At 30.6% G+C, this 14,705-nt stretch overlaps 1 protein-coding gene and 1 pseudogene across 23 annotated transcripts; both read left to right on the forward strand.

The window, feature by feature from the left end:
• On the forward strand, window positions 1-14,370 carry LOC140804213 (uncharacterized). Of its 23 annotated transcripts, none has more exons than XR_012112128.1 (6): window positions 1-149; window positions 235-308; window positions 1,415-1,511; window positions 1,610-1,698; window positions 12,754-12,861; window positions 13,369-14,370. XR_012112128.1 is itself a non-coding variant. In XM_073160071.1 (4 exons), exons 2-4 carry the CDS (start codon window positions 240-242, stop codon window positions 13,708-13,710), a joined length of 519 nt encoding a protein of 172 aa, XP_073016172.1. In that variant the 5' UTR covers window positions 14-149; window positions 235-239; the 3' UTR covers window positions 13,711-14,370. The 23 variants fall into 23 exon arrangements, 2 of the variants coding, with proteins under 2 accessions (XP_073016171.1, XP_073016172.1); XR_012112131.1 differs by having other exon boundaries at window positions 1,453-1,511; XR_012112130.1 differs by having other exon boundaries at window positions 248-308; window positions 1,453-1,511.
• Window positions 366-3,520, forward strand: LOC140804435 (putative pentatricopeptide repeat-containing protein At2g01510; annotated as a pseudogene).
• Window positions 14,371-14,705: the final 335 nt, after the last annotated feature.

The following is a 14,705-nucleotide window of genomic DNA, read 5'->3' on the forward strand; positions in this document are numbered from 1 at the left end:
ATATTTGTTTAGAAAAGCCCAACCCATATGAAAAGGTCCGGCCGGGATGATTTGTGTCGGACTCGAGTGGAGCTTACGTCTCTGTAACGAGGATTTTCTTCTTTAGCGTAGAGCACATAATCAGCTTCAGTCATCTCCCTCGAAAAACTGTAATTTCTCTCCTTATTATCCCTTTCGTACGTTCATATACATTATTCAATGGTGATAGAAGTTTTTATTGATTTCTTGTTTAAGTGCTGATGTATAGCAGGGGAAAATGGTTTCAAATCAAGAAAACACCGTTCGAAGCTTCGACATTGAAGAAAATTGTAAAACAAGCAGTCCCTTTTGCGCTTTAATGCTTAGTTAATTTTATTTGGGCTTCAATGTGTGCGATTGTGCAATTGAAGAGTTTATTTTCCGTTGAAGTTTCTATTTTGCTACATTTTCTTGCTTGTATTAATTGTGGCGTTTGGTCTGACACGACCTATAATCCTTCGAAACCACACTGTCCTGAAGGTGGAGTGTGGAGTAAAGATGACAAAATGGGAAAATTAAAATTTGCTCAGGTGACTGCTTCAGGTGGACGTCCGTCTTGGCCTATGAACCAATATTTGTTTCACATCAAATTTGATAACTCGGTGACACTAATGTCAAAGAAAATCTTCAATGGCTGAAAATTTGGTTCGAGTATGTGCAGTAAATCGAGATAACGAATTTGTGCTTCGTCCAAAGACTGGAGAGGAATGGAACCCACCTCATGCAAAATAATTTTAGGACTCGCTACCCTGCTCTTGCAACCTTTAGATATCTGGTAGGCAATCAGATCGTTTGGTTAACAAGAAAACTGGTCAACCTGGTCAAGGTTGATTTGGTTCCTTAGACATGCATAGAAACTTGAGGACACTGATATACATCTCCTTCACAAATAGCTAGCTTTACTGCCTGAAGTAGTTGGGGTTGCTAAACTTTTGTGTACCAGTATGTGTATTTTCTTCAAGATCATTGATAGAACTTAAAACATTGTTCTGTATTTTCTTCAAGATCATTGCAAATTCTGAATTCCGTTGCTTCTGGTCCTTGTCTTTTGGAAACTCCTGAGACGCTAATGCATTATAATGCTATTTCTTCATGATAATGGATACCTTCCGTACTAAGTTGGTGTTGTCATGGATTCAAGTCATTTAATGGGAAAACTGCTCCATACATGTCTTCTTTTTTTGTTCCTGCATAGGGTGTGTTCCCTTCAAATTTCCTGAAAATTATGTTAATCTTGTTAGCCATTGCTAACATCATTTTAGGTTTTATTTGGTGCTATTTAATGGTATTATTGTTGGATTTAGTAAGGCTTGGCCCCTAGTTTGTATTCTTTTACTGGGAGGTTTGTTTAATTTTTTTAGCTATTTCCATGTTTGTTTCCTTATATGAAGTGCAGGTCTTTAATCCTTTATCTGGCTTGAACTTTACTTTTAGGCTAACCGTGAGTCGTGAACCTCTGTTAAGATATTCATGGATGCTGTTTTTGCTGCAAGGTACTTAAAACCACCCAGTTCTTTAATTTCTGCAAGTTTTTCACCATCTTTGTCTTCTTGAGCTGCTTAAAACTTGTTCCTTTTTTTCCTGTCCACAGATTCAATTTAGCAACATGAACAACTTAATGGGTTCAAATCCATGGCATAAAATCATGGTTGCTATAAGGCGATTCTACCATACGAACAGGTCTACAATTATTGCCTATTGTTGTTATGTTTCCCTTCTAACTGCTCTCTTGTTATTCTTTCACCAGCTGTTTCTTTTAATACAAAGTTCAACTGAGGGTATGAAAATTTGCAGCAAGAATGACATGAAGAATCTGGTTGATGCTCAAATTATTAAAACAGCATTGGACCCAGAGATTTGTTGTCACAATCTTATGCTAGGGAGATGTTCGATAAAATGGATGATCGAACAGCAGTGTCTTGGACGATATTGATTGGTGGATATTCACAAAACAAGCAACCTCATGAAGCTTTTAATCTTTATATTGAGATGTTTAGGTTGGGGATGAAGCCTGATTATGTCACCGTCATAGCTTTTTTATCAGGCTGTAATGAAACGGTGACCAAGAAAGACGCACTTCAAGTCCATACCCAAATTCATAAATTAGGATTTGATTCCGCTCTTAAAGTTTGCAACTGTTTGATAGATTCTTATTGTAAATGTGAAAACCTTGATTTAGCTTTTCATCTATTCGAGGACATGCGTATACAGGACCGTTACTTTCAACACAGTTATAACTGGGTGTTCAAAAGAAGGGTTAAATTGAAAAGGCAATGAAGTTCTTTCCGGAAATGCAATTTCATGGCTTTAGGCCATCTGATCTCTCTTTTGCAGCACTTTTACGTACCTGTGTTGGGTTCAATAGTATTACCCCTGGGCATCAGATCCAAGGATTAGTAATGACATCCAACTGTGTTCAAGATATATTTGTTGGCAATGCATTACCTGATGTATACACGATACACAATTATATAGATTGACATGAGAAAAGTCTTTGATGACATGCCGCAGTTAGATTGAATTTCTTACAATATTATGATAACAAGTTATCCCCGGAATGGACAACTGGAAGAATCTATGAGTCTCTTTACCGAGCTGAGGGTGTCCGAGTTCGACAAAAGAAATTTTCCTTTTGCAACTTTGTTGAGTATAGCTGCAAATGGACAAGACTTGGAGATGGGAAGACAAATCCACGCTCAGGCATACATGACAAGCTGATTTGGAAATTCAAGTTGCGAAATTCTCTCGTTGACATGTATGCCAAATGTGGCGGATCTGATGAAGCCAACATTATATTTGGAAAGTTGGTCGACAAAAGTTTCGTTCCATTGGACTGCCATAATTTCAGGTTATGTTCAGAAAGGGTTAAATGACGAAACCCTTGAGTTGTTCAATGAAATAATGTGGTAATCGGTTTTAAATTCATGTCGGATCCATAAGAATCAAGATTTTGCTAAGACAGCTGCTGATGAACTTTTTAACATGGATGTGCTCAGAGACGCTGCGGCATATGTCACCATTTCGAATATTTATGCGGAGGCAGGCGATTGGCAACAGGTGGAGAGTCACGTATTCACTGCTAATGATAGGACTCATCCAAAATAAAAGTGGAGTTGCGAGACGTAAGCGAATGCATTTGCACTATTCAGTACAACAGATGGATCACCTATACTTCTTGTACTAAAGAATTTAAGAGCTTGTTTTGATTGCCATGCCACAAAAAAACAAAGTTGTCCAGAGGGAAATCACAGTCAGGGATTCGAGTAGGTTCCATCATGGGGGATTACTGGTGACAATATCGCGTGCTTGCTTCAATGGAGAAGCTTACCTGGCATGATACTGATATAATACTGGGAAGAGGAGCACCAATGAATTTGTGTAGCAAAAGAGTAAATATAATGAATTGATAGTTAGTAATAAAATGGCTGATATAAAGATTAGTTAATGCATTTGTTTTTATAACTGAAATTTTAATACATGACCTGAGACCTCACAAGTTTTAGCAGAAGTTATGTAAATCAAATGGAATCAACCCAATTTTTGAAATTTTAATTAACTTGTTGGTGTGAGAGTGATGGAACAATCTCATTGTTTGGTGATGTTGTAAATCTCAACCAACGCTCCAGGCTTAGTGACTTCGCGAAGAAGTGGCTTTGGTTGTCTTATCAGCTTTAAATGGAGTCTAAGGTAGTGTGTTTTCGTGTAGAATTCTTTTGCTTTTTCGATGGAAAACGCATGTGGTCAATTTTCAAGATAAGTTGTGCTAATCGTCATGTTCTTAAGGGGGTGCTTTAAATTTCCGTTGATGTTGGCCTTGCCATTGCATGTTTGTACTTCTACATTCACCATCGGAATTTAATGTGAGATGACCAGCTCTCTACGGGTTGTTACAAAAGTTTTCACGGGTTCTGTTGTTTGTGTTTGTGTATATTTTTATACTATCCACTCGTGGTGTGATGGTTGAAATGAGAATGATGATTGTAATATTGATGATAATGTTTGCAGGATGTCGCAACTTGCAAGACATTTTTATCTTTTGATAAATATTGATAATTTTCTATTTACTAGATAAATGCACGTGCGTTGCACGCAGAGAAATAGAGATAATTTGTATATGATAATTTTATTTAAATATGTTGGAATTATTTTTGCAATAAGAATAACTATTAATAGATTGATAAATAATTATTTGGTTACAAATAAAATCATCACATTTTCTTGACTTTGATTTGAAGATCCCCTGAAATCTTTTTGTACCCATCGATTTTTATCTTCTTAGCTCTTTTTTTATAGGCAGCAATTGGTTCGTCATCTCGAATCTCTATTCCATCTTCATCTTCATCTTCATGGATCTTTATGTTTCTTTTGATGCTTGATTCATTTGACTTTTCTACCTTTGGCGGTACATTGCTTTGTTTAGTTTGCTTGATAATCTTCCGAGATCTCCGTTTCCTGATATTGACATTTGTTGTTGGATAATTGTCATGTATCTCAATAGCTTTTGCCACAATCTTTAACACTCCATCACGTATTTCTACTGAATTATCTAACTTGAACAAGAATGTGTGGAGCTTGGTTGACTTAGCAAATCTTTATATGGGTTATTTGATAAATTTTGCATTGCAAATTTTTATTGTTAGATTGAAAATTTAAATATTCTATTTATGTATATATAAAATCATTTGTTTGTTTTATCTTATACCTGGTCATGAATTTGAATGAAATCTCAATAGAACATCCAACAAAAGATGATGTAATTTTTCCAAATAATGTTATTCCTAGCATCTCATTCCAATGTTCAATTGTGATTATTATTCTATACTTGCAACACAAAGAAGTAAAGTAGTGATCATCTCTCTCTTTCGTGGTCTAAAACTTGGGTTGGGTATTTGTATTTTTTATTACCTTGGAATGATCTTAATTAGATAGTTGATGCAATTGGCACAACTTTCTTTGTTGTTTGTTTTTGTAGCAGCTTGGAAACAATGATCACATGCTTCATACCATGGAGTAGCTTTGTTTTCGATTTCCTTTATCTTGCTCCATATCAAATAGTAGTTGTTCTATGTTAAATAAAAAGCATTTCAAATCTTGGTTTAGTTTGAATGTTAGTTGTTAAAATTTTTAATATTTAGCATGGGCAAATTATCTCGTTTTTGTTTTGTATCATTTTAGTAATTAAAACTATTAAGATTCATTAACAGTAAATTTTGCAGTACCTCCGTCAACATAGTTCGGTTTTTTGTTACATCATCTAATGTCACTTGTTTGGCGTCTGTGAGTGTCCTCGTAACCCAAAGTTCTTTTAACTTATCTTGTTTGGCATCTACATCCAACCTACAAATTTATTATAAATAATAGTCTTTAAGCATTCATATATTATAATAAACAAAATGTCCAATGTTTTTATCTAGTTTCTAACATCATTTTATATATTTAAAAAGAAAGTTGTCATGCTAGAATAATTTTTGTGACAAAATAAGTAAGTTCATACAATTTATATAATAAAATGTATGACTCACAAATACGAAGAGTTATAAATTCAGAAATATTTACCATGTTTTTATTTCTTTGGCGGTGTCCATAGTGGATTAAGAATCATTGCAATTGTCGACGTAGTTTGTAAATGTTGTGCATGTGTTTCATTTTTTCGATTTACACCACATATTAGTCATTTTTGCTTTAAAAAAACATTTAAGAAATGAAGAAAGAAGGTTTGTTTTATAATATACTGAGAAAGATTTGCATGGTCAGATTGGAAAATTCAACAGTAGGATTTTCATACTCAATGCGCTTCATCAATTGCCCTTCGTGCATTGCCAAGTCGTCCCACATAGTGACAGAAATAGTTTTCATTCTAAACAAAATAATTTATATGTTATAGATTTTAAGATATGCATGTTTATATGTGTCATTTTTTTATTTAAGTTTACCTCATGTTGAGAAGCATAACTTGTCTCCTTTGACCTTTTGTTTTATCTGGTCTGATGAAATTGCTTAATGACATTACTTTATTTGGTATATCGATCACATCTGTACACATTTCATCGGTGTTATGAATATAAATATGACTTCTATTTTCAGATGGAAAAATTATTTATTCGAGATAAGGGAACTTACGCAGAACTTTTTTTGCATTCATGATATTGGCGAGTTCGTCAAATTCCTTGAATTTAAATGTTAGGTGTGGCATCTTTAGCATTCGAGGTAGCTCTGAAACTATGGCATTCTTTTGTAAATTCAGCTCAAATTTGGGGTTGATATTTGAATATCTGGAGTCTATGCATTTGATAAGAGAGTTGTATATTGTATACCACTTAATGGTTTAAAATAACTTGCGAAAATATTCATTGACATTTGAGAAAATCAATCCATGAATCATTGTACCCTGTTTTTTGCAAAAAAAAAAAGAAGTAAGAAATATTAATTTGATGGTAAAATACGTGAGTATGAATATTAAACTTGAGGCAAAAGTAAAATTAAATATGTCTGTTTAATTTTTTTTCAAAGTTAAATAAATGAGCCTATGCTGAGAAATAATATTTTTTCATTACTCTGACGGTGGAATTATGTTTTTACATCGTTTTGCGGTATATATATATTTTAGTTATAGCAAAACTTAGAAATATAAAAGCTAATAATTATCAAAAATAAAAAAGAAATATAAAGGCTAATTATTTTCATATGAAATATATAATATTACAAAAATAAAATAAAATTAATTATTATCTAATTAAATTTATTATTTTGTTGGTTTTGTTTTGACAAATACATCCCTATCTGAACAATATAAACTTTATTTTTAATTTTTATATGCGAATAAAAAAATGATTTGCATCTCATTTTGGTTCAATTTCTTTTCAACTTTTTCAGTTTGGATTTATGGTTTTTTCGAGTCACATTAAAGTTAACAACCCTATATCAAAATCAGTGACTTGCTGATACATTTTGAACTATGTCGTATCTGGTTTTTATAACGAAAACAAAAAATAAATATATTGTCCTAAATTATTTTTCACATAGGAATTTTTTGCTAACTCAAAATTTTTAAAAAAAATTATCACTTTTTGTGTTTCATATATAAATTAATTTATATGTAATATAATTAAATGAAGAACCAATTATTAATTTTTTAACAGTAGCACGTTTATGAGACAAAAAATGGTAATATAAGATAATTTTAAATGATCGTATTCTATTTTAAATAAAAATATTATAAATTAGTTTGAACATCAAATTTATTGAGGGAAAAATAATTTGGTCGATCTGATTTAGTTGATATTATCTTGAAGAAACATTAATTATCAAATTATAATTGAATGTTTTTTATGAAAAACTGGTTGAAGTAGTAATTTAATCAAATTGATTAAATAATAATTCTGGAATTTTTAAAGAAAGATTAAAAGAATAAAATAAAATTTGTCATAATTTGTGTTGTGCAGTTTTACATAAAAAAAATATAATAATAAATCATAGGCGTAATATTTCAATTAATGAAGATGACATCGTTTCTAGAGTAGATTGTTCGAATGATAAAAATTATATTAATAGAAGATATCTACTTTTAAAACACACAACTTTAATATCATATGTGTATGTAGGTTTTCAACTTCAGAAATCAAACTATTATTTTAATTTTTAAATTGTCATTTTCATCAACTAACAAAAGGCGTAATATTTCAATTAATGAAGATGACATCGTTTATAGAGTAGATTGTTCGAATGATAAAAATTATATGAACAGAAGATATCTACTTTTAGAACACACAACTTTAATATCATATGTGTATGTAGGTTTTCAACTTAAGAAATCAAACTATTTTTTTAATTTTTAAATTGTCATTTTTATCAACTAACAAAATTTTTTTTTTAATAAATTGTCGCTAAAAAAAATCAACAAAGTGTGGTATAAATAGTCAAAATGCATACTGCTTCCAACTTCCAAGTGACCATAATCGATCAAACATGTAGAAAACATAATATAAGCAATAGGTACTATAACATATGTCACTAGATTTTTTTTTTTTTGAAAAAGAAGTTGAGATGTTTAACAGTTATTTACTGTTGTGCAACAATGTGATGAAAAAAATGAGGTGGTCAAATATGTATATATAAAAGTGAGTGAAAGAGAGTGTACATGCATGAAAATGAGTGAAAAAGTCAAATAAATAAATACAAGGATAACCAATTAAAGATGAGGAAGAGAAAGTGCCACCATGGTACAAATTTAATGATGACAACTAATTAATGAGGACAATAGAGTAAAATCACAATTCAATCCGTATATTTATATAGACTAGAAAAATGCACGTGCGTTGCACGTAAAAACTTAAACTGCTGAAAATATATGTACAAAATTTTGATAATATTTAAATGAATTAAAACATGGCTAATAATATTTATCAACTGAAACAAACTAAGCCATAAAAAATAAAAAATCATGACCATAGACGGTATATGAATCAGAGAAATTATCTTATCCACTTGACACACTTTCCAATATGCTTCTTGGTTGATTTTGACAACTCAACAACTCTTTGTCGTAGTTTGTTATAATATGCATAAAATTATTTTGGTATGTTCAGCAAGTATCTGATCGTCTTTAACATCTATGATGTCATTTACAATCCTTATCCGGTATTTGACATGCTCGTAGTTTGCTTCTTTATCACGATATTTTTTCGGTTTTCTACATTGTTTTTTTTCTGATAATCTTATTTTCCCGACTATTTTTTTGTTAAATGATTTTTCAGCTTTTGACAATCATCAACTATAACTCCCAAGAAAAAATGCTTTTACTCGTGATAAGTTTTCACTTGTGAGTTGTGACTAAAAGTATGTATAACCTATATATTCTTCAACAACATAACCAATGAATGGTGTTGCACGTTCTTCAAATATTGTGATATTTGTTATATCATTTTTATATATTTAGTATCAATATTATCAACATGTAGCTATAAGGTTCATAAATTTTTAACAACTATTTCTCAATTACTACGAAAAAAATACTTGAAATATCTTCAAATGGCTATATCTTAGAATTGTGTCCTCATTTAATTTGACGCAATTCAAGAAAGTCATCATGATCGTCATTTTTTGGAAGCTTTGAAATAATGATTGCGTCATCATGTCATGAGATGATATAGTTTCAATCTCATTTGTTGCGTTTAGAACATAATATTATATTATTCATTGAAACAAAACAAATTTTCTTCTATCGAGTTTATATTTTGTTTTGTAATATTTTATATCTTGTGGAACGACATACAAAATTAATTATTGTATTTTAAAAATCTTGAGAAAAGATACGAATAATGTAATTAAGATATGCATATGAAATATCATTCAAATATATGTCAAAGTATTTGTCTTATTATATATCTCATCTAATAATATAACCATTTATATTCCATGAGCATTTTATGATATTCAAAATTAATTTGATGAAATATTGTAGAATTTTATTTGAATTTCAATATTTGACTAAGTGAATTTATTTGACGAGGAGTTTTCTATGCTACCATCATATATGTTATGAATTAGCTGGTTAGATATTTTGACTAAAAAAGAGACAAAAACAATCTCGTAGTCACCTCGAAATATATCGAGATAATATTGGAGGAAATAAAGTGAAACTGGTTCAATGTCTCAATAAAATGCACAGAATTGATCTATTATATTGTGTCAACAAAGCTTTAGAATTGTTCTCATTCCATTATAAATAGAATAAGAATTATGCACAATTTGTTTTTCATGTATTTATTTTTCTGAATGAAGAATTTTTTTCTTTTTGAAAAACTTTTTATTGAGATATATTGACATTTTATATGACATCCATATATCACACAACCATAAAGTAGCAACATAATCATTATATAACACTTAACGTACGATACAATTCTTCCATTTCATCTTCACCGTGCTTTGTTGAAATTTAAATCTGAATCATTCTTGATCTTAACATTTTGCTTTAAATATGATTTAATATATATGTATATGTTTCATGTTACTTAGTTGGACCTAATTTCAAATATCTATAAAAAAAATTATGCTTGAATTATATCATACAGAAATTAGGACATAGTATGCAGGACCGAGCGTTTGCCGCTTTACCAAAAGCTATAGCTAGTAGTAATGGTGCGACTCAAATCTTTTAAATCGCACAGCAGCTCAAGCACCACAGTTCGGCCGCTCTACCAAGCAGGGACAATTATTGCACCCAATAATCTCCCTCTCAATAATTGCACTCCTTGCAATCAATGGGAATCGAACTCATGCCTTTAGCTCCGATACCAACTGTAGGACCGAGCGCTTGCCGTTTTACCAAAAGCTATAGCTAGTAGTAATGATGCAACTCAAATCTTTTAAATCGCACATCAGCTCGAGCACCACGGTTCGACCGCTCTACCAAGCAGGGACAATTATTGCAACCAACATAGTAGACTTATTTTTTTTATTTAACATGTCTCTTTTTTTTTTCATCCATTATGTTTGTCTTAACTTTTTTGTTCAAAATTTGACGCATTTCGTAGACTATATGTAAGAAAAACCAAGAAATTATATAATTCACAGAAACCATTTATTATTATCTTCGTAGAACAGAAGACCCAACATACGTGCCTTTGATTAGTGTACTCTCATACTTATTTTTATATAAACAACAAGACACATCATATAATATCAGAAAAATCAATTACCGACAACAATACTAACCAAAACGAATAAAAAAATCATAACACAAACAACCTCGATAAGAAAAAAATGATAACTCAAAGTTTAAAAATAATTTATTTAGTACAATAACAAATAAATTGAAGTATATTCGAACAATAAAAAACATAAATTACTCTCAAATTAAATATTAACTCATCTTATTCACAATTTATATAAATTTTTCAATATTTTTTTCAAATAAAGAGAAGACGTCTTATTATTGTCATCGTTTTATAGATATTCATTCCACTTCTTTAAAAAAAACACAAATGAAAAATGGTGCCTTGAAATCATAATAAAACCATTTAGAAAAGCAGCCGTAAAAATATAATACAAAGTCACACAATTTTTCTTATACCATAGAAAAATTTTAGACTATTGACAAAATATATCTAGCAACAACAAAGCATGCGTTAACTTGTGATATAATAAAAATTTAGAATCATGTATAATCATTGAATTAGAACAAAATCACATGCCAAAAATCTACTGGATATTATATATTTTAATAATTTATCCATATTTGTCGTTCACCAGAAGACTCTTAGACCTACCAAATTTTGTAGTTCACCTATTATTTTCATAATAAATAATATAAGCAAGAACATAAAAACTCAAATTAAAATGTCTTCTATCAACCTAAGTAAAAAAAAAATTGATTAGAGAATATAATAATGTCGTAAAAAATTTAAATATTGATTTATAGGCAGAAGTTTAGAAATAAATTTGCCCCAATAGATAAAAAATATTATCTCTTGATATTCTGAGACATAAGGTAAAAACAAAGAAATATTTCAATTTTTTTTAATATTTTCTAAGTCACTTCAAACTAAGTAGTCTAAGCAAACAGAAAATATACATTATGTGTTTAAAAATTAACAAAATATCTCAACAATAAAAAATTGAAAAATAACCATTTTTGTTTGATATTTAATTTTGTTTTCTCTTTTTTTTTTTTGTGCAAACAAAGAAATCACATAAACAATCCAAACACAATTACATTATCAATACAAATGACATATAACAATCAAACATGTTAACGTTATAGTAAAAAAACTCCTCTCATTGCAAGAACACAAAATAATCAAAAGGAACATATTATTTAGTAATATTTATTTAGCAGCATTTACAAAAAAATTGACTAAATAACTTAAAAACAATGTTTGAAATCACTTACAGACAAACATTTCTCACAATCACATATCTCTATTGACACATAAAGAGTCTGAAAATATTTTTATTCTAAATGGGAGAAAGAAATTTTGTATGACATTAATATTTATTAATAATTTATTTTTATTCAATCCGACTCATCTCCCTTTGTCTTCCTATTATTATTTGACGGCAATGTATAAATTTAAGTAATTAAAATTAAATTTAAAAGTAAATTAAAATAATAATTAGTTTGACTGAGTTAAATACACTATTAATGATCTTCTTAAACTAAGATAAAAAATGACTGAAATAACACCATTAACACGACAAATTGTAAAACAAAAAAATAATATAGTAGTAAGTTCATAAATGAAAGTCATATATTTAATAGATTAATTAATAGATAATATATTATTTAGTAATATGTATTTAGCATCATATATTGAAAATTGATTAAATAACTTAAATGTTTGCAATGAAATCACTTACATACAAACATTTTCTATCGATCACGTATTTTTGTTGATACATAAGTAATCTAAATATATCTACATTCTAAATGGGAAAAAATATTTTATATGACCTTAATATTTATTAATAATTTAATTTTATTCAATCACACTCATCTCTATCCGTCCTCCCATTATTACTTTAATGTTCGTGATATTAAAATTTTATTTAAATTTATAACATTATGATAGTGATTTTCTGTGAATTTGATGAGGAAAAAAACATGTATTAATGATTATATTAAATGAAGGTAATGATATTTATGTAAATTCATAGTTCACATTCATATATTTATATTAGTATAGATATAGATTAATGTTCTATTATTTGTTCATGACTTCTTTGATATTCTAGGATACAAATAAATTCAAGAAAAGGGAGGAATTAGTAGCTGAGGAAAGAGATTACAAACGCAGAAGGACGTGTTATAGCGGCGAGAAATTGAAACGAAATACTGCAGAGGTTGAAGGTTTATGTTTTGTATTCTTTGTTACATATTAAATTTTACTCCTCTCCTCTTGTTCATTGTTCCTTTTTGATGTGGACAAACTTTTGTGTGAGAGTTGGGACAATGAATTTTTTGGGGTATCTGTGTTTTTGTCCTCAATACAGTGGTACCGTCATTATGTTAAAGGAGGTTATTTTTGGAAAAAAATTCCTTAAAAAATTGGCTAGTGTGAATTCTTTGTGGCCGTGCAATGCCAGAACTACGTGAGATATTTGAATTACACCATGTATATGTTATTACCTTTTTTCTGCACAGAGGTGGGAGGGGCATAGGCGCCTGCTGTTTCACCCCCAATTTTTTATGTCGGCAATTTATTTATTTTTACTATGATTTGACCTGGTATTGTAGCTCGCTTGAGATGGGTATTTCCTGTCAATTGATGTTCTGGTGAATAAATCACTGTACTTAGAAGTTAGAACTTGAACTAATATTTTATCATCCTCCCTCATGTTGGCCTAAAGGTCATGAGGGATATTATAGGGAAATATATGGAGGAAATCAAGAAAGCTGGAGTGATCGGTAGCATGTCAAAGACAGCTGAAGAGGCAGATGTATCTGCATCTGAATATTCATGTAGGCATGAGAGTGCTACTGATGTTTCTGGATCAAGAAATTATCAGGCAACATTATATCATGAAGGCCAGTTACATGATAGTGGAAATGAGTTTCACTCTCGTTATGGTTCAGAGGACTTCATGGATGGGGTTCGGGCTCAAAGACGAGATTCCAGTTGGTATAACGGCTTACGAGATCCAAATATAAATACTGAGAGGGTTAAGTCATTCACAAGAACAGATGGGTAGTGGAAAAAGGACCGATATTGTGGAAATCTTCGAAGAATGTTATTCAACACGATCACGCGAAAGTAGAACGCCACATGAACGACGGAACAGTCGTAGAAAAGCGAGAGGCAAGGGTCAACAAATCAGTCGTAAAAGAGAGAGACATCAAGAAAATAATGAGTATAGGGATAGAGGGAAAAACAAAACAAGCAGGGATCGTAGAGACAGAGAAGAAGACAGAGATGAGTATCGGAACAGAGGGAGAAGCAAGACAAACCGGGATCTTAGAGATAGAGAGGAAGACAATAACAGGCATTTGGACAGAGGGAGAGACAAAATAGACAGGGATCTCAGAGATGGAAATGAAAACATTAGTGAGCACAACAATAATAGATGGAGAAGCAGAACAGACAGGAATTTTGAGTTTGAGGACAGATACCATCCTTTGCAGAATTATGATGACGCATGACCTTCGATGTATGTTATATTAAGTGAAACTGGTTGGTCAAGTTAGTGATGACATCTCCATCAATGAAAATTTTCATTTCTGGTTCGTGCACTACAGCATGAGGTAAATTTTCTTCTGATGTTGTACTGATTTCTCTACTTCTATGAGATCAATATTGATAAGTCTGCCTTTTATTGTGCCTTCATCAAGTGTTCCAGCAAGCAGTAACGCAGGTGTCGCAATTTATCCGCCATCCTTATCCTTCTCTGTATCCTTCTTGAATTATTCTCTTCGAGTTTTTTACTTCCCATTCTATGCGGTCTTTGCTGTTTCACAAAAAGAACTACCTATACATAACTATTTGCATGTGCTTTTTATTGGTTATAATTATAATTAGTGTATCAGACACTCTCGAATGCTATGCAGAAATACTAAAGAAATGATGTATTGTAAATGATAAGCAATAATTGAATCTTTTTGGTAAATAATAAAAACATAAATTAAAAGTAATTATTATTTTATTGTATATGAAATGTGAAGTTTTATTTGACTCATTATATTAATCAGA

This window comes from Primulina eburnea, chromosome 11 (genome assembly GCF_022965805.1).
Source record: "Primulina eburnea isolate SZY01 chromosome 11, ASM2296580v1, whole genome shotgun sequence".
Lineage (NCBI taxonomy): Eukaryota > Viridiplantae > Streptophyta > Magnoliopsida > Lamiales > Gesneriaceae > Primulina > Primulina eburnea.